Below are 23,433 nucleotides of genomic sequence, written 5' to 3' on the forward strand. Positions count from 1 at the left end.
AAACAAAGGAAGAGGGACATCGTTGTATGCCGGTCATGTCAGCAGGCGTGTTTGTATGGGAATACCACGGCAACTCGACGCAGACAGTCGGCAAAGTTGAGCCTAGCTGAACTTTGCCGATCAGGTGAATAGAATGCATACCAAGTACAAGTCTATTGCATTTCAGATGCCATCTGCTAAACCGTTAGAGTGAAAAGCATCTTTAGTAACAACAAATGTACATCCTTGATTGTACGCAGGATAAATAGATTAAATGGTGTAACAGGAGCGTTGTGATGAGATATGCAGAGACATTAGTGAATTGATCATAAATCATGTCTCGCAAACGAAGAGGCAAATCCTCCATCGCATGTGGTAACCAAATTCTTCCTGCTAAACGATTAATATTTTAAGAACAGCAATACAAGAGAGCAGAGCACGGCCCGTTGCAGGAAACGCCTCTTGCGTTTTACAAATCGTCATCCACCCCTTTGCTTTCTGTCGTGTGTGCTGTCGTCTCTGTGAGTTTTATTGCAATAATCTTAACGTGTGTTTGACGAATGGCGTATTTCACGAGGAGATTGGGGTTTATCTCTATGCAATTTTGACAGGGTGTACCAAAGGGTCATTCTCTAGATTTGTAGAGTGAAAATTTTAGAAACGAAGAATGAAAGAGGAAGCTAGGAATTAATACGAAAATGCCAACGTCATGGAAAATAACAGGTAGAGCATAATTGACAAAACGGCGCAGGCAACTACTGCATACACCGACATGCACACAGACGACAGCGCCCCCAGCGTTAGAGCCCCCCCATTACATACACATTTCGGGGGAAATTTCCACGGTTGGCAAGTTTTAGGATTATTGCCACCACCTCCCAAACTCAGATTTATGCCCCTGCTTGTGTTGTAAGGGCTAGGAGAAATCTGTCACCCGATGGTAAAGTTGAAATTGAGACTGAAAGTTAAAAAAGGTGAAGACCACATATGTGATTTGCAAAGCCATTATTTCTTTATACCTGTAACTCTTTTTTCATGTGGAGCTCGAGTATAGATCTTGCGGTATATCCGACCCATATCCTGCAGGCTTCCCAAATACACACATGTACATATACACGATACTTAAGCTTCTGTCGCTATTATTCGAATTATACTCATCGTTACGTGTTTTTCGAGAGATTGTGCAGGGCAAAAGAGGACCCAATTTGTTGAAGGTTGGCATCACATGACCGAAACATTCAATTTTGTGAGCACCGATATGAAACTATATTGTTCTCTTTTCACATTACAGGAACTTATCTGGATCCTCTCAAGGCCTGCGTGCTTAGTGGTGAAAGCGGCGTGAACATCGGCAAATCAGAGTCGGCCACGTACAGCAAGTACATGAACATTGTGCGTCAGACCAGACGCACTGCGTCACGTGTCTCTGTGCTGAACGACGTGGAGCGCAGCCGGCTGAGCAACGTCATGCGGCGCATCGACGGGGAGCAGGCCTACAGCACCGCCGTCATGGACCGCCAGAAGAGACAGTTCAAGAAGTCACTGGAGAGCTTGGACCGGCACCGAAGTGGTTTGCTGCGCCACATCGATGATGTCGTCACTAGGCCTGCAAATCTGCGGGCCAAGCAGAGCTTGCCTCTGACTCGCAGACAGCAGAGGTGTATGAGACGAGGTCACAAAGCCGACTAACGATCCATCAGCCGCCAATTCAGCACCCGATAGCTTTCCAAAAACGAAGGAACGGACCAAGCGGGGTGCAGCGGATCCGCCACGGAACTCCCCGCTGTCAAATCGCTCTCAAGGACCCTTATGCACTGCGAATTCGCGGTGAGGGGACTGGGGCAGAACCTAGCGATGAGACGGGGGAAGCCAAAGGGGAGAATGTGCCTTTATTTTACACAAGACTCGGTCCAGAGAAAGTACAAGAAGAAGTCCGCATGGTTAATACAAACGAAGATGCGAAAAAGGCCAAGATAGTTACTGACTAATTGAGGGCCAGCTCCAGTTTTTGCTTTTAGTTATATTTGAAAGTGTGAATAAATATAAATTTCAAATTTCTAGCATTAACTTTCCTAGTAAAATAACAGTCTGGCATTGATTGGCAGGGCCGCTTTTTATTGTGGCATTGTCTGCTCGCTGTGGATCCATTCTATCTTTTTATGCAGCAATATGTACGCTTTCTTTCCGAATCCCATCCGTTTAACCGTACTTTCCAACCGCTGATTCATTTCATTAGTGGTAATGTACATGTTTAGGTTTAAAGTCTGGTTTCAATATGGTCGTTTGTAACGCAGACGGTCCCCAAGACACGAAAACGCAGACACGAACGGAAGAGACAGTGCCTGTCATTACATGTACACCCTAAAAGTTAAAAAAAAATGGCGTCTGAAACTCCATGACTCTTTGCGGAAAATGTGCTTATAGATTGACTGTACCGCCTCATGATGCTAAACCTGTACTCCAGTTTCATGCATTTCATTGATGGTCAGCTATTTAGTTGGTCATAAGGGTGTGATATTTAAGCACCGAGGAGAAAATGGGCAAAATTCGTGAAACAAAGGAAGAGGGACATCGTTGTATGCCGGTCATGTCAGCAGGCGTGTTTGTATGGGAATACCACGGCAACTCGACGCAGACAGTCGGCAAAGTTGAGCCTAGCTGAACTTTGCCGAACAGGTGAATAGAATACATACCAAGTACAAGTCAATTGCATTTCAGACGCCATCTGCTAAACCGTTAGAGTGAAAAGCCTCTTTAGTAACAACAAATGTACACCCTTGAATGTATGCAGGATAAATAGATTAAATGGTGTAACAGGAGCGTTGTAATGAGATATGCAGAGACATTAGTGAATTGATCATAAATCATGTCTCGCAAACGAAGAGGCAAATCCTCCATCGCATGTGGTAACCAAATTCTTCCTGCTAAACGATTAATATTTTAAGAACAGCAATACAAGAGAGCAGAGCACGGCCCGTTGCAGGAAACGCCTCTTGCGTTTTACAAATCGTCATCCACCCCTTTGCTTTCTGTCGTGTGTGCTGTCGTCTCTGTGAGTTTTATTGCAATAATCTTAACGTGTGTTTGACGAATGGCGTATTTCACGAGGAGATTGGGGTTTATCTCTATGCAATTTTGACAGGGTGTACCAAAGGGTCATTCTCTAGATTTGTAGAGTGAAAATTTTAGAAACGAAGAATGAAAGAGGAAGCTAGGAATTAATACGAAAATGCCAACGTCATGGAAAATAACAGGTAGAGCATAATTGACAAAACGGCGCAGGCAACTACTGCATACACCGACATGCACACAGACGACAGCGCCCCCAGCGTTAGAGCCCCCCCATTACATACACATTTCGGGGGAAATTTCCACGGTTGGCAAGTTTTAGGATTATTGCCACCACCTCCCAAACTCAGATTTATGCCCCTGCTTGTGTTGTAAGGGCTAGGAGAAATCTGTCACCCGATGGTAAAGTTGAAATTGAGACTGAAAGTTAAAAAAGGTGAAGACCACATATGTGATTTGCAAAGCCATTATTTCTTTATACCTGTAACTCTTTTTTCATGTGGAGCTCGAGTATAGATCTTGCGGTATATCCGACCCATATCCTGCAGGCTTCCCAAATACACACATGTACATATACACGATACTTAAGCTTCTGTCGCTATTATTCGAATTATACTCATCGTTACGTGTTTTTCGAGAGATTGTGCAGGGCAAAAGAGGACCCAATTTGTTGAAGATTGGCATCACATGACCGAAACATTCAATTTTGTGAGCACCGATATGAAACTAGATTGTTCTCTTTTCACATTACAGGAACTTATCTGGATCCTCTCAAGGCCTGCGTGCTTAGTGGTGAAAGCGGCGTGAACATCGGCAAATCAGAGTCGGCCACGTACAGCAAGTACATGAACATTGTGCGTCAGACCAGACGCACTGCGTCACGTGTCTCTGTGCTGAACGACGTGGAGCGCAGCCGGCTGAGCAACGTCATGCGGCGCATCGACGGGGAGCAGGCCTACAGCACCGCCGTCATGGACCGCCAGAAGAGACAGTTCAAGAAGTCACTGGAGAGCTTGGACCGGCACCGAAGTGGTTTGCTGCGCCACATCGATGATGTCGTCACTAGGCCTGCAAATCTGCGGGCCAAGCAGAGCTTGCCTCTGACTCGCAGACAGCAGAGGTGTATGAGACGAGGTCACAAAGCCGACTAACGATCCATCAGCCGCCAATTCAGCACCCGATAGCTTTCCAAAAACGAAGGAACGGACCAAGCGGGGTGCAGCGGATCCGCCACGGAACTCCCCGCTGTCAAATCGCTCTCAAGGACCCTTATGCACTGCGAATTCGCGGTGAGGGGACTGGGGCAGAACCTAGCGATGAGACGGGGGAAGCCAAAGGGGAGAATGTGCCTTTATTTTACACAAGACTCGGTCCAGAGAAAGTACAAGAAGAAGTCCGCATGGTTAATACAAACGAAGATGCGAAAAAGGCCAAGATAGTTACTGACTAATTGAGGGCCAGCTCCAGTTTTTGCTTTTAGTTATATTTGAAAGTGTGAATAAATATAAATTTCAAATTTCTAGCATTAACTTTCCTAGTAAAATAACAGTCTGGCATTGATTGGCAGGGCCGCTTCTTATTGTGGCATTGTCTGCTCGCTGTGGATCCATTCTATCTTTTTATGCAGCAATATGTACGCTTTCTTTCCGAATCCCATCCGTTTAACCGTACTTTCCAACCGCTGATTCATTTCATTAGTGGTAATGTACATGTTTAGGTTTAAAGTCTGGTTTCAATATGGTCGTTTGTAACGCAGACGGTCCCCAAGACACGAAAACGCAGACACGAACGGAAGAGACAGTGCCTGTCATTACATGTACACCCTAAAAGTTAAAAAAAAATGGCGTCTGAAACTCCATGACTCTTTGCGGAAAATGTGCTTATAGATTGACTGTACCGCCTCATGATGCTAAACCTGTACTCCAGTTTCATGCATTTCATTGATGGTCAGCTATTTAGTTGGTCATAAGGGTGTGATATTTAAGCACCGAGGAGAAAATGGGCAAAATTCGTGAAACAAAGGAAGAGGGACATCGTTGTATGCCGGTCATGTCAGCAGGCGTGTTTGTATGGGAATACCACGGCAACTCGACGCAGACAGTCGGCAAAGTTGAGCCTAGCTGAACTTTGCCGAACAGGTGAATAGAATACATACCAAGTACAAGTCAATTGCATTTCAGACGCCATCTGCTAAACCGTTAGAGTGAAAAGCCTCTTTAGTAACAACAAATGTACACCCTTGAATGTATGCAGGATAAATAGATTAAATGGTGTAACAGGAGCGTTGTAATGAGATATGCAGAGACATTAGTGAATTGATCATAAATCATGTCTCGCAAACGAAGAGGCAAATCCTCCATCGCATGTGGTAACCAAATTCTTCCTGCTAAACGATTAATATTTTAAGAACAGCAATACAAGAGAGCAGAGCACGGCCCGTTGCAGGAAACGCCTCTTGCGTTTTACAAATCATCATCCACCCCTTTGCTTTCTGTCGTGTGTGCTGTCGTCTCTGTGAGTTTTATTGCAATAATCTTAACGTGTGTTTGACGAATGGCGTATTTCACGAGGAGATTGGGGTTTATCTCTATGCAATTTTGACAGGGTGTACCAAAGGGTCATTCTCTAGATTTGTAGAGTGAAAATTTTAGAAACGAAGAATGAAAGAGGAAGCTAGGAATTAATACGAAAATGCCAACGTCATGGAAAATAACAGGTAGAGCATAATTGACAAAACGGCGCAGGCAACTACTGCATACACCGACATGCACACAGACGACAGCGCCCCCAGCGTTAGAGCCCCCCCATTACATACACATTTCGGGGGAAATTTCCACGGTTGGCAAGTTTTAGGATTATTGCCACCACCTCCCAAACTCAGATTTATGCCCCTGCTTGTGTTGTAAGGGCTAGGAGAAATCTGTCACCCGATGGTAAAGTTGAAATTGAGACTGAAAGTTAAAAAAGGTGAAGACCACATATGTGATTTGCAAAGCCATTATTTCTTTATACCTGTAACTCTTTTTTCATGTGGAGCTCGAGTATAGATCTTGCGGTATATCCGACCCATATCCTGCAGGCTTCCCAAATACACACATGTACATATACACGATACTTAAGCTTCTGTCACTATTATTCGAATTATACTCATCGTTACGTGTTTTTCGAGAGATTGTGCAGGGCAAAAGAGGACCCAATTTGTTGAAGATTGGCATCACATGACCGAAACATTCAATTTTGTGAGCACCGATATGAAACTAGATTGTTCTCTTTTCACATTACAGGAACTTATCTGGATCCTCTAAAGGCCTGCGCGCTTAGTGGTGAAAGCGGCGTGAACATCGGCAAATCAGAGTCGGCCACGTACAGCAAAGTACATGAACATTGTGCGTCAGACCAGACCCACTGCGTCACGTGTCTCTGTGCTGAGCGACGTGGATCGCAGCCGGCTGAGCAACGTCATGCGGCGCATCGACGGGGAGCGGGCCTACAGCACCGCCGTCATGGACCGCCAGAAGAGACAGTTCAAGAAGTCACTGGAGAGCTTGGACCGGCACCGAAGTGGTTTGCTGCGCCACATCGATGATGTCGTCACTAGGCCTGCAAATCTGCGGGCCAAGCAGAGCTTGCCTCTGACTCGCAGACAGCAGAGGTGTATGAGACGAGGTCACAAAGCCTGACGATCTATCAGCCGCCAATTCAGCACCCGATAGCTTTCCAAAAAACGAAGGAACGGACAGAGCGGGGTGCAGCGGGTCCGCCACAGAACTCCCCGCTGTCAAATCGCTCTCAAGGGCCCCTTATGCACTGCAAATTCGCAGTGAGGGGACTGGGGCAGAACCCAGCGATGAGACGGGGGAAGCCAAAGGGGAGAATGTGCCCATATTTTACACAAGACTCGGTCCAGAGAAACTAAAAGAAGAAGTCCGCATGGTTAATACAAACGAAGATGCGAAAAAGGCCAAGATAGTTACTGACTAATTGAGGGCCAGCTCCAGTTTTTGCTTTTAGTTATATTTGAAAGTGTGAATAAATATAAATTTCAAATTTCTAGCATTAACTTTCCTAGTAAAATAACAGTCTGGCATTGATTGGCAGGGCCGCTTTTTATTGTGGCATTGTCTGCTCGCTGTGGATCCATTCTATCTTTTTATGCAGCAATATGTACGCTTTCTTTCCGAATCCCATCCGTTTAACCGTACTTTCCAACCGCTGATTCATTTCATTAGTGGTAATGTACATGTTTAGGTTTAAAGTCTGGTTTCAATATGGTCGTTTGTAACGCAGACGGTCCCCAAGACACGAAAAAGCAGACACGAACGGAAGAGACAGTGCCTGTCATTACATGTACACCCTAAAAGTTAAAATAAAATGGCGTCTGAAACTCCATGACTCTTTGCAGAAAATGTGCTTATAGATTGACTGTACCGCCTGGTGATGCAAACCTGTGTTCCAGTTTCATGCATTTCATTGATGGTCAGCCATTTAGTTGATCATAAGGGTGTAATACTTAAGCACCGAGGAGAAAATGGGCAAAATTCGTGAAACAAAGGAAGAGGGACATCGTTGTATGCCGGTCATGTCAGCAGGCGTGTTTGTATGGGAATACCACGGCAACTCGACGCAGACAGTCGGCAAAGTTGAGCCTAGCTGAACTTTGCCGATCAGGTGAATAGAATGCATACCAAGTACAAGTCTGTTGCATTTCAGATGCCATCTGCTAAACCGTTAGAGTGAAAAGCATCTTCAGTAACAACAAATGTACATCCTTGATTGTACGCAGGATAAATAGATTAAATGGTGTAACAGGAGCGTTGTAATGAGATATGCAGAGACATTAGTGAATTGATCATAAATCATGTCTCGCAAACGAAGAGGCAAATCCTCCATCGCATGTGGTAACCAAATTCTTCCTGCTAAACGATTAATATTTTAAGAACAGCAATACAAGAGAGCAGAGCACGGCCCGTTGCAGGAAACGCCTCTTGCGTTTTACAAATCGTCATCCACCCTTTTGCTTTCTGTCGTATGTGCTGTCGTCTCTGTGAGTTTTATTGCAATAATCTTAACGTGTGTTTGATGAATGGCGTATTTCACGAGGAGATTGGGGTTTATCTCTATGCAATTTTGACAGGGTGTACCAAAGGGTCATTCTCTAGATTTGTAGAGTGAAAATTTTAGAAACGAAGAATGAAAGAGGAAGCTAGGAATTAATACGAAAATGCCAACGTCATGGAAAATAACAGGTAGAGCATAATTGACAAAACGGCGCAGGCACCTACTGCATACACCGACATGCACACAGACGACAGCGCCCCCAGCGTTAGAGCCCCCCCCCCATTACATACACATTTCGGGGGAAATTTCCACGGTTGGCAAGTTTTAGGATTATTGCCACCACCTCCCAAACTCAGATTTATGCCCCTGCTTGTGTTGTAAGGGCTAGGAGAAATCTGTCACCCGATGGTAAAGTTGAAATTGAGACTGAAAGTTAAAAAAGGTGAAGACCACATATGTGATTTCCAAAGCCATTATTTCTTTATACCTGTAACTCCTTTTTCATGTGGAGCTCGAGTATAGATCTTGCGGTATATCCGACCCATATCCTGCAGGCTTCACAAATACACACATGTACATATATACGGTACTTAAGCTTCTGTCGCCATTATTCGTATTATTGTTAATCCTGCAAATGGTTGACTTTTTATGGTAAAAAGTACCACAATATGGCGACATTTTAAAAAGGGCGACTTTTTGCTGTCGCCCTATTATTTGAAGAAATTGTTTTTCCTCATCATTACGTGTTTTTCGAGAGATTGTGCAGGGTAAAAGGGGATCCAATTTGTTGAAGGTTGGCATCACACGATCGAAACATTCAATTTTGTGAGCACCGATATGAAACTAGATTGTTCTCTTTTCATATTACAGAAACGTATGTGGATCCTCTAAAGGCCTGCGCGCTTAGTGGTGAAAGCGGCGTGAACATCGGCAAATCAGAGTCGGCCACGTACAGCAAGTACATGAACATTGTGCGTCAGACCAGATGCACTGCGTCACGTGTCTCCGTGCTGAACGACGAGGAGCGCAGCCGGCTGAGCAACGTCATGGGACGCATCGACGGGGAGCAGGCCTACAGCACCGCCGTCATGGACCGCCAGAAGAGACAGTTCAAGAAGTCACTGGAGAGCTTGGACCGGCACCGAAGTGGTTTGCTGCGCCACATCGATGAGGTCGTCACTACGCCTGCGCATCTGCGGGCCAAGCAGAGCTTGCTCCTGACTCACCGACAGCAGCAACTCCAATCGGTCAGAGGTGGAAGAGACGAGGTCACAAAGCCTGACGATCCATCAGCCGCCAATTCAGCACCCGATAGCTTGCCAAAAAACGAAGGAACGGACCAAGCGGGGTGCAGCGGATCCGCCACGGAACTCCCCGCTGTCAAATCGCTCTCAAGGACCCCTTATGCACTGCGAATTCGCGGAAAGGGGAATGGGGCAGAGCCCAGCGATGAGACGGGGGAAGCCAAAGGGGAGAATGTGCCCATATTTTACACAAGACTCGGTCTAGAGAAACTGCAACAAGAAGTCCGCATGGTTCTTACAAAGGAAGATGCGAAAAAGGCCAAGATAGTTACTGACTAATTGAGGGCCAGCTCCAGTTTTTGCTTTTACTTATATTTGAAAGTGTGAATAAGTATAAATTTCAAATTTCTAGCATTAACTTTCCTAGTAAAATAACAGTCTAGCATTGATCAGCAGTGCCGCTTTTTATTCTGGCATTGTCTGCTCGCTGTGGATCCATTCTATCTTTTTATGCAGCAATGTGTACGCTTTCTTTCCGAATCCCGTCTGTTTAATCGTACTTTCCAATCGATAATTCATTTCATTAGTGGTAATGTAAATGTTTAGGTTTAAGGTCTGGTTTCCATATAGTCGTTTGTAACGCAGACGGTCCCCAGGACATGAAGACACAGACACGAACGGAAGAGACGGTGCATGTCATTACATGTACACCTAAAAGTTGAACAAAATGGCGTCTGAAACTCCACGATTCTTTGCGAAAAATGTGCTCATAGATTGACAGTACGGCCTCATGATGCCAAACCTGTACTCCAGTTTCATGCATTTCATTGATCTTCAGCTCTTTAGTTGATCATAAGGGTGTGATATTTAAGCACCGAGGAGAACAATGGGCAAAATTCGTGAAACAAAGGAAGAGGGACATCGTTGTATGCCGGTCATGTCAGCAGGCGTGTTTGTATGGGAATACCACGGCAACTCGACGCAGACAGTCAGCAAAGTTGAACCTAACTGAACTTTGCCGATCGTGCGCGAGCTGGTTTGTGTTTGTCTGAGTTGTCGGCGAGACCAACATCATGGATGCATCCGATTAGCTTACACGTGTAAATCAAACTTACACGTGAGCGTTCGTTCAGCCATCACGTGATCCTCGTGCTTGCCCTGGTGTCAGCCACTACTACCCCGGCTGGCGAGCGGGTCTCTGGAGGTTGCCGGAGCGTAATGACGTTACGGATGGACTGTTCGTGCATGGACGTCCATGATAGAACGTGGCGAGGACTTGACCTTTTCCCAGAATGCTTTGGCGAGTACACTGTAGCGTTCGATAACCCTCATTTCGAGGCTTCCTTTGCGTTTAACACTGGTGTATTCAGGGAAGCTAATCGAACGCACCAAATGTTTCCATTTGTGGGCGTTGTGGTTTGCGTCTTAATTGCGTTGCTCTCTGCGTTTCTTACATCGATGCGGAAACCATTCTCTAGTCCATGGGAGTAAAATTGGGATTCTTTTTCTTGAATGATTGTTCTTTTTTAACTAAATGATCAAATACATCCTCAACAAAAGGGCCATTACCATACTTCTAAAGTGCTGGAGTTTTCAGTTTTCACAAAACGGTTTGCCCCCTTCCCGCTGGATATCCCCGTCATCGCATTTCAGACTTCTAGTGGGTTTGATAATTGAGTTACACTGTCGCATATCAAGTCGCTGAGCCATAATCCTTCCTGATACTAAGACCATTAAAATCCATTTCGGGCGATTTTAAGGATACATTAAGGGACAGACCGTTAAGGAACGTTTTGAAAGCTTTTCAAATTTTTATTCGCACACCTTTCCCCTGAAGCTGTTCTGCAGAAAGTATTTATATCCATTTAACCCTTTAGTTCCTATTTTTCACAATATTCTCTAATGAGCAGATATCAATATTGTGTATATGTACAGGTGCTAATGGGTTAATTTAGTGCATACCGTATAAAAATGCCATGCAATTTTTTTTTTTTTTGCACTCGAAAGTTCCCTTTCAAAAGAACGTATAAAGAATGTTATGGCTGCCACAAATCGGTTTTCCCATTTCTGCTGCCGGTCGTTCCGTTTGATCTTCCCGCAAGGGAAAATCCCCAACCCCCTGTTATCCACTTTCAACACTGCGCCATCTTCAAGTATTCACAAAAACTTACAGTGGTCTCGAGCGCGTTCTTTTTTCATTTTTTTCTAATTATTTAGATCAAACTCCATTTCAGGTTTTAACCAGTTTTGGCAGAAATACATGCTTGCTGACAACATCAAAACTTCGTGTAATGTCGTTACTGCACAGGTTCAAATTTGCGGGTTGAGGCCCGTGAAAAACAAAGACAAGACGCATTGAGTGTCGAATGTCACTGTAACTATACTTTCATATAACAAAGGTATGCTTTATTATTTTCTCGATCTAAATATACTTTATAGAGCGTGTGTTACCGAAAAAGCGTGGAGTATCGCCATAATTACGAGTCTGCCATGTTGCCATCAAACTTTCAGGGCAAGTTGGGAACCTACAAATATCCGTTAAAGGACGTTACAATAAGGTTAACACATTATACACTTTATGAGGCCTATGCATTACATACAAAGATACCCACTTTCAAAAAAGGGCATCAAACCTGTCAACTACACTTCACCTCTGCTTCTTTACTTTATGAAATTACACACTCTCGCCCGTTAAAAAAGAGTTGATGATGAGCTTTCACCAGGAACGTTATGTTATGTGCAACTTGTCACAACTCTTAGACGTATAAGAAAGCTATGTGCCATCATTTAGGTTGCCCTATAAATTAAAAGTGCACTTCAACAAATTTGAAATGGCCCACGTCTTCCCTGCCAAATGAGGATACTGCAGCTGTGATGTCATTTTCTAATTGGTGCATCCAAAATGTGCACAATGGAAAAGATTTACTTCAGCGCCAACAATTTACCAAAGTAAACAAAATTTGCGAAAGGTAAAAATATCCATTTGTAGGAACAGCATCCAACTTGGCATTGCATGACTCTTTAAAAAGGTTGTGCTTACATGTTGTTATATTAATAACATATTATATGGTATAATAATGCATGCAGCAACATGCGATAAACTGCCAAACGTAGCTGAAATTGTCTACACAATAAACATTGGCTGAAAATATCAACCTCGTTCCTTGTCATTAAACTCACTTTATAAACAAATTTCCATGTTACGTTTTCAGTCAGGCAGTGTAAGCCTGTGTACAGCCTTTTTACGAAGTTGTTTACAAACTGATGTAAATAGATTTGTTTACAATCTCAGTGCAGCTTGTGTGTATAATAGTGTGGTATTTATTTCAAGTATCAAGTTAACTCTCGAAAAACATGTATACATGTAATAGTTCAGATGAGACGGACAGGACCCCGTAACAACAGCCGTTGTGCATGAAACGTTTGACAAAGCATTTGTCTTTCATTAATTAGCATTAAAACTTCAATCACCAATCATCAAAACTGGAAAAGAAGATATTTTTTTGCATCCTTCCGTTTTACAAGTGACTGTAGAGGACACATGCTACAAACGCATACATTAAAATTGGAGACTTTTAAAAGTTCCATTAACGACCACTATCTTGTAATTTACATATGTATTACCGTGGTTGTTTTAATTGTCAGTCATGTCAAAAAACCACGCCCAACCATTTCACCGTTTTTATGTTGTTTTCAAAATGCTTTTTAAATGCATGCGTACATAAAATTTGAAAATATAAAGATGCACCCTCAAGCTCGTTCGTAACATTTTTACCACTTACCGTGGTCGCTTCTGGTTTTTTAATTCCTTGCTCCCAAATGCAATTGAGGATTCGGTGATAACGGCCCTCTGCTTGTCGTTGATTTTATCAGTCGTCATAGGGACGAGCAATTTGACCCGTTTTGATACCCGGAATCGGACATTTGGAACCAGCAATACCATTCGGTCCTACCCACCCCCGACATAACCACTGAATTTCGGATATACTGTATACGAACATGATTGATTCCAAAACCGTTGCCGGGTGTGGAGGTTTTGGCTAGATACTTGGGCCTATTTTAACCTATCCTAAAGTGCTGCCTTATTTTTAATATTGCTCAATACACTTGTATGCTTATATACTTGAGATGGGCGATACATTCCGACTCCCTTCACTTTCTGACCGTTTTTGAGCCACAAGTTTACACCCCCTCCCCCGAAAAAACAAATACACATACAAGGTACCAAAGCTACAATTAAAGTAAGAACTAGAGAAGTTTAAGATATCATTGCTGGGGAAGTCTTGCTGTTTTTGATACGGAGTTCTTTGTGCCATTTTCACTTTCAGAGCCGAATTGTCCATGATTTTCACTTCAGAGCACCCTTATAATTTAACTCTCGCTGATCACGTACTGGTATTTTGACAATACATGTATTTTTAATTATTTTCATCAAATTTTTTAATGGGACGGACCAAAAAGTGGGTTGACAAATACCTAGTGACTTGAAACTGGAGGGTGCGGTAAAAGTGAGAATTTTCATAATAATTATACAGAACTCATGCCATTAAAAGTATAGCTGCATTGTAATGTGCATGCATGACACGATAAGCATATTGTCAAGTTTTCCTGGGTTCCTTATTAGCCGAGGTTTACCGTATAGCAAGTAAGTAAACGCCGATCCCTTTGACCTTTACACAGCCGGCTTGGAACCCGACCCCTCCCCCACATTTTCATTGATGTTGTTGCGAATACATTTTCTGTCAAACCCATCGATTTCAATTTTATGAAAATTGGACTCACGATTTTCGCAAACCACCTTTTCCCCCGAGACATGTCCACCAAAATTTAATGTGAACTTTTCCCATTGACGTGTTCAACGGACGCTTTCCGACGCTCTTGAGGTTGCAAACCATAACAACAAACATCACGTTGTGTTGAAATACAGCTTCTAAAAAACTTCACCAAAAAAAATTCAGATGCACTCAAACGCCATGTTTTTGAATGCACCCCGAGTTTTAGATTGATCTAGCATGGGACGGCCGAGTTCTTGGGGCTTATCCCCCCCTCCACCCACATACACAAACACCGCCTGTGAGATGGTCCGAAAAGAAAAACCTGGTTCATTCAGGGATAGTAGCAATATTCTTTTAAAAAGTAAGGTCTAATACCAGTGCACTGACGATGACGTTCAGTAACAATCATGACTTGAGTATCGTCGGATTGGCAGTTGTTCCCAATGCCAGCCTTTTGGTTATTTTATTACAGTGAAATCAAATCGTCGCTTGTCGCCATGCTATGTGACTGGACATAAAGTGAACATGCATAATTCTGCTTTCTAACCGATATTGCCTAAAACTATATTTTGTTTTGACGTGCTTAGAAGATAAGTGTTGATTTGAACTACTAAATAACAAACACAAATAGGTAGAAATGAGTTACGCCGCAAAATGAATGATTATTGGTTAATTCTTATGTTTACTTAGAATCAATTTTTCTTTTTTATTTTGGTTTCATACCTCGACAAAATAAATATTTTGTCATAGTGTTGAGTAAAATGTGTTAATTTGTTCAGTTCTGATTGTTTTTATTTTGAAAACAACGATCGAGTGGTAATACAAAATCAAAATTATAATGGTTATAAAATATTATGAACATTGCTTCAAATGAGATTATAAACCATTGACATACATTTGTATAACAATTAAAATACCTAAAAACTTAATCAAAGAAGACATTTTCAAATTCTCGTCAAAAACACAATAAAAGACGCACTCTTATTTCAGCCAATAAAAATTCAGCATCTAAATGACGTCACAGCGTGTTGGAATTATGTCTATTGTCTTTCGCTGGTCATAAAACCCCCAATACCTTCATGTTAGCACAAATAAATACGCCAAACAATTTTGGCGCAGTTTGACCTTGAGCTGGCTCACTGTACGACGTGACAGGCGACGTCGTGTATACAAACCGCGTAATGGCAATAAAGACGCGGAGACGATGCGACGCGATGGCACGACGCAAGGAAGCCGTCATACCGTTTCGTCGTACAGTTGCGTTGCCTACAGCGAGAGGGGCAGAAATGTGTCATAAATAGTACACAATAAGTTTTACTTATGACGTATTAATGTGGTGCGTACCAATCACAGACATAACGCAAAGTCTACAAGTGCGTTCCGTGTGAATTGCGTGTGGTGCAGTTAGATAGCATGTGTTTGTTTACATGTGCTCTCAAAATACCTTCCGTCTTTAATGCTGATATGATCTCTTCTTTTCAAATGTTGCAGCCGCAAAATTGTTTCGAATCTGCATGGGCAAAATTTAATAAGTAAACAGAGGAAGTTTCACAATCGATAATGGCTTCCTTGAATGTTATCGCTGGAATATTCTTTAACTGTGCATAATTAAATTCCTTATACCGAGGGTTTATTTTGGGCACGCTTTTTGATATAGTCACGAGCTGCCTGTTGCACAGACATATAAACGCATAGACCACCAGGTCCTATTCAAAACTACAGGGGTTTCTCGTGATCTGCGCGGCGCCCGTCTAAAATCAAAACTACGGGGCAAATTCACCCCTCGATATAGGGAATTTACGCACAGTTAAAGAATTCCAGCCATAACATTCTACGAAGCCATTTTGATTGAAAAAAAAACCTCTTACTTAATCTGGCCCAGAGGGATTCAAAACAACAGTGCGGTTGAAACAGTTGAAAAGAAGAGATAGCTGTACCCGGCCGGGAAGAGCAAAAAAGGAGAACATATTTGGGAGCACGTGTAAAAAAAGGACAGGCACTGAACGTGCTGCCATCTATCGTTTCGCCGTTGTTTGGCCATACTTTTTAAAATCATAGGTATACACCCAAGGCTTGGCGGTCTATGCGTTTTAAAAACATTAATAAATTGCCGCATGGTAGCTAAGCTTTTGCTCCATGTATGTTGAATAGGCCTGCTGATTGGCTTCCTGATAGACATTAGTTACAGCATTTGAATAAATACTAGGCCTATGCTCTTGTCACAATCTTGCTTAAACAATGTACAATGTATGTAGATTTTGCAAGGTCAGCTATTGATGTGTACATTGTTTACACATTGTATTGTAGGAAATAAAATCTTTACAAAATAATAACCAGACGTTTTGAGGGTCGCATAGAGTCTGTAGTATTCATTTTTGTTTGCCTGAAAGCGTCCTAAAAACACCCATATCTTGTATTCCACATCAGCTTATATATTAAGTTTCTAAGATGCCTTAGTGATCAACTCAGGATTTTCAAGATATTAAGATTGGTTGAAAAGTCCGAAATCAGGAAAATGTTGCTAAGAAATTTGGAATTCAAGAAAATTCTGGACAAATCTCACCCCTTACATTGCTTCTCAGATGCATTTTAAAGAAAATAAACACAAATGAAAAGCAATTTATATACAAAATATATGTACACTTTGATTGTATCATGGTTATGCAGTGTTTCAAAGCATTACAAAAAATTATAGTGAAACCAGTTTCTAGTAATGTACGCCCTGTACATGTGCTTATGTATGGCCAGAGCTACCTACAGTGATAGAGTTAAAGTCATAAAAGCCGACCTCCAATAATAATACAGCAGCAAACAGAGATTAGGTATTACCCCCTTAATTAACTAAAATCAGTGTTGTCAAGATGTCCACATGAACAGTTACAAGTAAAATAAATGATGCCCTTGTTGCAGTGCGCTTAAATAGCCTGACTGGAATTTTAGGAAGTCTTTTGATGGTCTCATGAGGCCTTGTGATGATTTGACTACAAACTGACCAAAAAACTAACCCTGAGGCCAGCAGAAAGTTTAATTCTGTGTCAGCACACACCAGCATAGTTCGTCACCAGTTCGTCAGCCCAGTGTCCAGTGAAGATGACTTGAAGCTTGCCCATTCACTTAAGTGTTGCACATGGCCCACTGTTTCTTTGGCAGTTAAATGTCTAGATGGCTGTAGTCTGTAGAATAAGCAATTACCTGTATTTTGATAAGCATTACCCAAATCAATTAAATCATAGAGACAACGGGGCTTGAGCTGTGGGTGAAGTACCTGACTTTACAGTTTCACCCCATTTCCCTTTGCCCTAACGGGAGGGGGGTTGCCAAGTGGATGCATGTGCTCCCTCCATTTGGAATCTGTGAATAATAACTATGCAGCTGTAACTTCTTTTCTCGTTGTGCCCTGAAAAAATGTGTGCCCCCAGACATGCCACTTATCCTCAATTAATTTGCACTATACCCACTTTGCCCCATTTCACCCTACAGGTCACCAATTCACCCCCAGTGTAAACTTCATTACTTTTAGTTTTGGTTTGAACTTATAGGCAGATGCTGCAACCTGGACGGTTAATGCCCAAAAGATTCCAATTTAGGAAATTTGCCAAAGAAAAGCTTACATGTACATAATGGTCCATAAGATCTCTGCCTACAAGCCTATGCAAAGTAATGCAATACAGAGTAACATGGCCAGGCAACAAATTTATCTAATTCTTTCGATTTGGCAAAGTCAGCGATGGTCTTTGCCTTTAGGAGCGAAGTTATGTTGAAAAGAGTTGTAATGCACATACTTAGTTGCATCAAAATATACTAGTTATCGAAACCTTTGGTTTACTTCAACTCTTTATTGATCACATAATGTGAATATTGCATTTGTGATGTCAAGCAATCTCAAGTATCAGGCAGTGCACACTGGTAAGATGATCTCTCACTGCCTGGTGATGTCTTTGTTGTGTTTTTTAATTAAAATTCAATTTTGTGTTCCGTGTCTCATTTACAAGTCAAGTTTGTTTGTAACGGATTCCAAAAACTTTACTGCTCCTATCGTGAAATGTTTCAAATGGAAGGACTGAAATGGAAGAAAAGACCGGGGTCGATCCATGAGAGACTATGGGGGAAAGTTTGATGACAGTTGAAATCAATTATATCCTTTCTTTCATTAGTTCCATTTTATTGTCAAATCCACTGTCACATGGCTAAGGGTGAATTCCACCAAATCATTGTATTTCTGCATGCAAACTCATTAATATTTCATCATCTCACGGGGTGTTTACAATAAGACATGTCAAAATCAGCAAGAGTCATAGAAATATTTCTATAAATCCCAAATTTGGGATTGATTTCCAGTTTCCAGTTTGGGGTATTTCTTTCACAAAAAAGCCCCAGATTGCGGGCCTATTTTGGATAGAGGCAGGCAGCTACATTCAGAGCTAAGCACATACACGTACCGTTGCTCGTTGCTATCAACATTTTCAAAAACAATCAAGCACAACCTGACAACTCAGTGGGCCAAAGTGGACACGGAAAGCTTGTACTACATGTAGTGGCCAGAAAAACAAGGCAAAAGGCAATTTTCAGATTCAAATGGGGCAAGGTGACCAACACCCTGTCGGCCTACACAGGCCCAGGCCTGAGTCTTATCGCAAATACTGCATGGGTGATTTTGCACAATAGTAGAAAGGCATTGTGGGAAGGAAAAGGGGCAATGCTTGCTCCTTTTTATTTTGTATGGTAATCGAGTTCACAATCTTCCACAAGAACTTACATGATCTGTTCGGGAAATGCCTCCGCTCCTTGTGCGTCTTGTCGTTAACTTCAAAGGTACAGCGGGAATCGCTTTCGGGTTGTGACTGTCCCTCGCTGAACACGGTGCTTTTGAAAGCGTTCTTGCTGTGTTTCCGCTCGGCTCTGCACCAGTCCTGCCGACTATTCATCTCCACTGTGCACCACGATTCTCGTTGCATGTTGATCTCATACATGTTTGACTGGTGACTGTCAATGCTCTGGGCGGTATTCTTGGACATGTTGTAGAACTTTTTCAAAAGTCCGGGAAAGAAATCTAGGCCTACACCGTACACGTATAACTTCGTACAAGGTGAATGCTTCAATATTGTCAATTGAGGACGCTCTTTATTTACACATAGCAGCCGTTCCCACGCTCGTTTGCAACGGTTGATCATTATCCTCGCCGTGCATATCAAAAGAGGGCGTTATTGACAACCCGTTGGTTAAGTCTATGATTGGTACCACAGACCGCAGACAAAAACGCATGTCTAGACCGCCAAGTCTTGGGCGTATACCCATGATTTAAAAAAACTAGTATGGCCAAACAAAGGCGAAACGATAGATGGCAGCACGTTCAGTGCCGGTACTTTTTTACACGTGCTCCCAAATACGTTCGCCTTTTTTGCTCTTCCCGGCCGGGTACAGCTATCTCTTCTTTTCAACTGTTCCAACCGCACTGTTGTTTTGAATCCCTCTGGGCCAGATTAAGTAAGAGGTTTTTTTGCAATCAAAATGGCTTCGTAGAATTTTATGGCTGGAATTCTTTAACTGTGCGTAAATTCCCTATATCGAAGGGTGAGTTTGCTTCATAGTTTTGATTTTAGACGGGCGCCGCGCAGGTCGCGAAAAACCGCTGTAGTTTTGATAGGACCTGGTGGTCTATGCGTTTATATGTCTGTGCAATAGATGGCCCGTGACTAAATCAAAAAGTGTGGCCAAATTCACCCCTCGGTATAAGGAATTTAATTATGCACAATTAAAGAATATTCCAGCGATAAAATTCAAATAAATATCTTCAGAGGTCATCGGTTAATGAATGGAAATTTGAAAATCATGAACTGGGCTTTAATTTGAAGTGCATTTAAAACGCCTGAGATTCTCGTGAGTATTTTTCCTGATGTTTTGAAGTTAGGGTATTATCTATTCCACCATGTTCCATGTATTTCTGCGCGCGAACTCATTAATATTTTGTGATCCCACGGGGATATTACTATAAGACATGCCATAATCAGGAGGGAACGTGGAAATATTTCTACAGATCGCGAATTTGGGACTAATAGTTTACTGTTCGGGGAATTTCTTTCACAAAAAGCCCAAAATTGCGGGCCTATTTTGGATAGAGGCGGGCGGCTACATTCAGAGCTGAGCGCATATTTTTGCTGCTGAAAAATGGAGGCCAACCTCTCCACGAGAGTCAACAGGCGGCGCGGCACCGTTTCGGTCCGATTTTGCGCTGTTTTCTATGGGCGCGTATTTGCTGTATTGCAACCATAGACATAAATAACCTGTGAGTGCAACCGGAGGCTGAGTTCGGGCGGCTTCATTGTATGTTCACGAACAGCTCAATTTGGTGCTCGTTAGTCGGACGCTCGAACGCCGGGAATGTACAACCAGTCATCGCTGGCTGTTGCATGCAACATGGCGGCATCCATGTACGTTCTTTCAAAGTAAACTTTAGAAAATTGGACAGAGTTTTTTCTGTTTAAAAAGGAACATTTATTTCTTTGTTATGGAAAATAACAAAGAAGTGTCTCTGGCTTTGTGAACCATTTCGCTATTTTTGGCGGCTGGTTCAAAAATAAAAATCTCACGAGTTCTCCCGTGTGTTCCTGTAAAAACCTGACGACAAGGTGGTGTGTGCTTCTGTTCCGAGAACATTGTTCTTGAGTCGTGTTCCCGCCGTTCGAGCGCGAGAACGCGAAGAACAGGACACCCGAACTCGAGCATAGAGACTACGTTCTTGCAGCCTCTATTGTCGGTCTACAGACATTTTTAATGAGTCTGTAGGAACAGGGCGACGTCTGTAAGGGTGCGTCTATTTTCCACAAATGTGAGGCGACAGCAGGACAAAGACTCGACACTGCAATAGCACGACGCGACAGCTCGCCGGCATGACGCAAACGTGCGTTGCGACGGCACAACGCAACAGCACAATGTGCAAACAAGACGGCACGACGCAAGGCTCGATCGGACGCCAAAGTGCGACACGACGGCAGGATAATACGATGCAACGGCACGACGCGACGGCACAATTATATGCTGCATAACAGTCACATAGCATGGCGACAACCGACGATTTGATATCACTGTAATAAAATAATAAATCTAATTTGGCTGGCATTGAGAACAACTGCCAATCCGGCGATACTCAAGTCATGATATGATGTGACATGATTTACAGACGTAGTACAATGCAGAACCTTGACCTTCAGGGTTAATAAAGCCTTGGACGTAAGGCTTGTGGGTCAAAGTCTTGGCCTTGAGGATCAAACCCTTTGCTCCAACTCTGGCTTGTACTCAGACTGACATGTGCAAAATGGCACAAAACGATGACGCGATCATGTGATTTATACAATTTGAATACTCAGTGACAACCTATCTTGCATCAAGTTACATTTTGACAATTTGAATTTGCAACAAAGGACAGCTTATAAACAATGTCTTTAATGTAACCCTTCAACGAGCACCTTTCTGTCTCAGTTAACCTTAATTTCAACTTTGTCTCAAGATTTTCAAAGGGTGTTTTATTGCCTTTTTGTTTTTCATGCTACGAGTTTTTCGAAATTCATGGCACAACTGTGATGCTACCCCGGGAGAAATCCTCAACGCAAGATAGTATTGATAGGAAGAAGCGCACTGACATTTCACACTACTGAAAATACGACAACTCAAGGTCCATATGTTAAAAATGAACTATAACATGACAGGAAATTTACTCACTTTTCAATTACATATTTATAGAGAAGAAATTCACTTTAAGAGGCACCATTCACGGGGCAGGGGAACGTGTCTTGAGAACTACACCACAAATCAGATCCACCACTTAACATATTATTTAGCAGAACTATTGGGGTCATGATCCAACCTTCGGCTGTCATTTTGTGCAAATAAACCCCCCCCCCTCCAAAAAAAGGAGAAAAAATCGCGTGCATTAACATAATAGTTCATGCGTGTAGACGGGTGTCCAGACGTGCACGGTACGGGCACTTGCCCGTGTTAATGCGCGCGTTTATGAAATACTAAGGAGAAGCTGTCAGGAAAAACATTTCATGTTGACGACCATTGTTTTATGTGTATTTTTGGCTACGTGATGCACTACTGTAGAGTTTTCGTCCCTCAGTCTGTACGCAGAAACATTCTCTATACAGTAAGGTTAATGGTTTTGTTATCTCCTTAAGTTGATATGAACAGCGAAATGCAACTTCTTTGAAATGGCCAAATGGTTAAAGGCGCGGTTTTCACATCGATAGTCGGTGGGTTCGAATCCCAGCGGTACCTTTTTATTTTCCCAGCACTTGCTGTCAGACAGTAGCTATAAGAGACGCTAAATTCACCCTGTCAAATACCATCAGTACCTTAGCCTACCGGGTAAGCTCTTCTGTTGGGACTGTCCGCGAAGTCCAGGTGAGCGCCTTAGTACAGGTTCGAGACGTATGGTCGACTCGGCGGCCAGGGCTTAGGGGCTTGTCTTGAGCAAATTTCATTTCCATATTCAAGGCTGATGGATTGGGAAACAACCACTGGCTTGTCTGAAAACGTTTGGTCGATTTAAATATTTTGACTGGTGGGTGTAATGTGCTATTACAAGATAGGAGAGCGATGGGCTGCCTTGAATTTTGAAACTCAAAGGCCTGATTGGTCCAGCATAGAGTTTAAGTTTCAAAACATGAGTACTGTACTGCGCCCAACCCCGGTCAAGGGCAAACCTTGTTTGCGAATTTCGAACCAACAGTCGGCAAAACCCTGACGCTCATCAGCGCAGCAGAAATTGACCCTAGCTTGCAGTCACATGCGATTATTTCCAGCAGTTGAAAAAGTTGGAAATTCACAGACGTTAGCCTAACGGCCAAACTACGCAGTTTTGCACTATAAGCCCTTAGGTCATAGGCCCATAACCTGGATGAGAGACAACCTTTCCTAATTTTTCACCCCAAACCGATATTGGAACCTTTTCCCCCTCTGTTTTACACGTTTTGGGGAAAATTGTCAAAACTGGCGTTTTCTAAAGGATGCAGGAGAGTAAATAGGCCGAAAACTGCTTGCTCTCGCTAGCCAAATCACAATTTGTGTGCACGCAAATCCTCAACGAAATAGAGCATTTTGCGGCCCAGGAACTTGAAGATTTGTAGAAAAGTCAAATTTAGACGGGTAAAGAGTATACAAGCTAGCGTCTCAGTGATATTTGGAAGATATCTGTGTCTGAAAACGGTCTATTTTTCGGGAAGTGTAGGCATCAATATTTCAAAATGGCGAGGGGCCTCAAAACTGCATTTCAGGGTTGACCTTAAGTGGAAATAAGTATCTTCAGAGGT

At 42.7% G+C, this 23,433-nt stretch overlaps 4 protein-coding genes and 1 pseudogene across 4 annotated transcripts; 4 read left to right on the plus strand and 1 right to left on the minus strand.

The window, feature by feature from the left end:
* The first annotated feature begins 314 nt into the window (after window positions 1-314).
* On the plus strand, window positions 315-2,810 carry LOC147800350 (uncharacterized). Its single transcript, XM_087143623.1, has 2 exons — window positions 315-354; window positions 1,271-2,810. The coding sequence occupies exons 1-2, from the start codon at window positions 315-317 to the stop codon at window positions 1,666-1,668; spliced, it is 438 nt and encodes a 145-aa protein (XP_086999749.1). The 3' UTR covers window positions 1,669-2,810.
* Window positions 2,811-2,845: 35 nt separating this feature from the next.
* LOC147800351 (uncharacterized) lies at window positions 2,846-5,341 on the plus strand. The gene is made up of 2 exons (XM_087143639.1): window positions 2,846-2,885; window positions 3,802-5,341. Exons 1-2 carry the CDS (start codon window positions 2,846-2,848, stop codon window positions 4,197-4,199), a joined length of 438 nt encoding a protein of 145 aa, XP_086999765.1. The 3' UTR covers window positions 4,200-5,341.
* Window positions 5,342-5,750: 409 nt separating this feature from the next.
* Window positions 5,751-7,871, plus strand: LOC147800352 (uncharacterized; annotated as a pseudogene).
* A 35-nt stretch (window positions 7,872-7,906) lies between these two features.
* On the plus strand, window positions 7,907-12,988 carry LOC147800353 (uncharacterized). The gene is made up of 2 exons (XM_087143683.1): window positions 7,907-7,946; window positions 8,977-12,988. The coding sequence occupies exons 1-2, from the start codon at window positions 7,907-7,909 to the stop codon at window positions 9,687-9,689; spliced, it is 753 nt and encodes a 250-aa protein (XP_086999809.1). The 3' UTR covers window positions 9,690-12,988.
* A 1,023-nt stretch (window positions 12,989-14,011) lies between these two features.
* On the minus strand, window positions 14,012-19,155 carry LOC147800354 (protein SPATA45 homolog). Its single transcript, XM_087147494.1, has 2 exons — window positions 18,882-19,155; window positions 14,012-17,298 (listed from the first exon to the last, which is right to left on the minus strand). Exons 1-2 carry the CDS (start codon window positions 19,138-19,140, stop codon window positions 17,276-17,278), a joined length of 282 nt encoding a protein of 93 aa, XP_087003620.1. The 5' UTR covers window positions 19,141-19,155; the 3' UTR covers window positions 14,012-17,275.
* Window positions 19,156-23,433: the final 4,278 nt, after the last annotated feature.

The sequence above is a fragment of the Acanthaster planci genome, linkage group LG01 (assembly GCF_054643075.1).
Source record: "Acanthaster planci isolate LZ-2023a linkage group LG01, COTS_SCS, whole genome shotgun sequence".
NCBI lineage: Eukaryota > Metazoa > Echinodermata > Asteroidea > Valvatida > Acanthasteridae > Acanthaster > Acanthaster planci.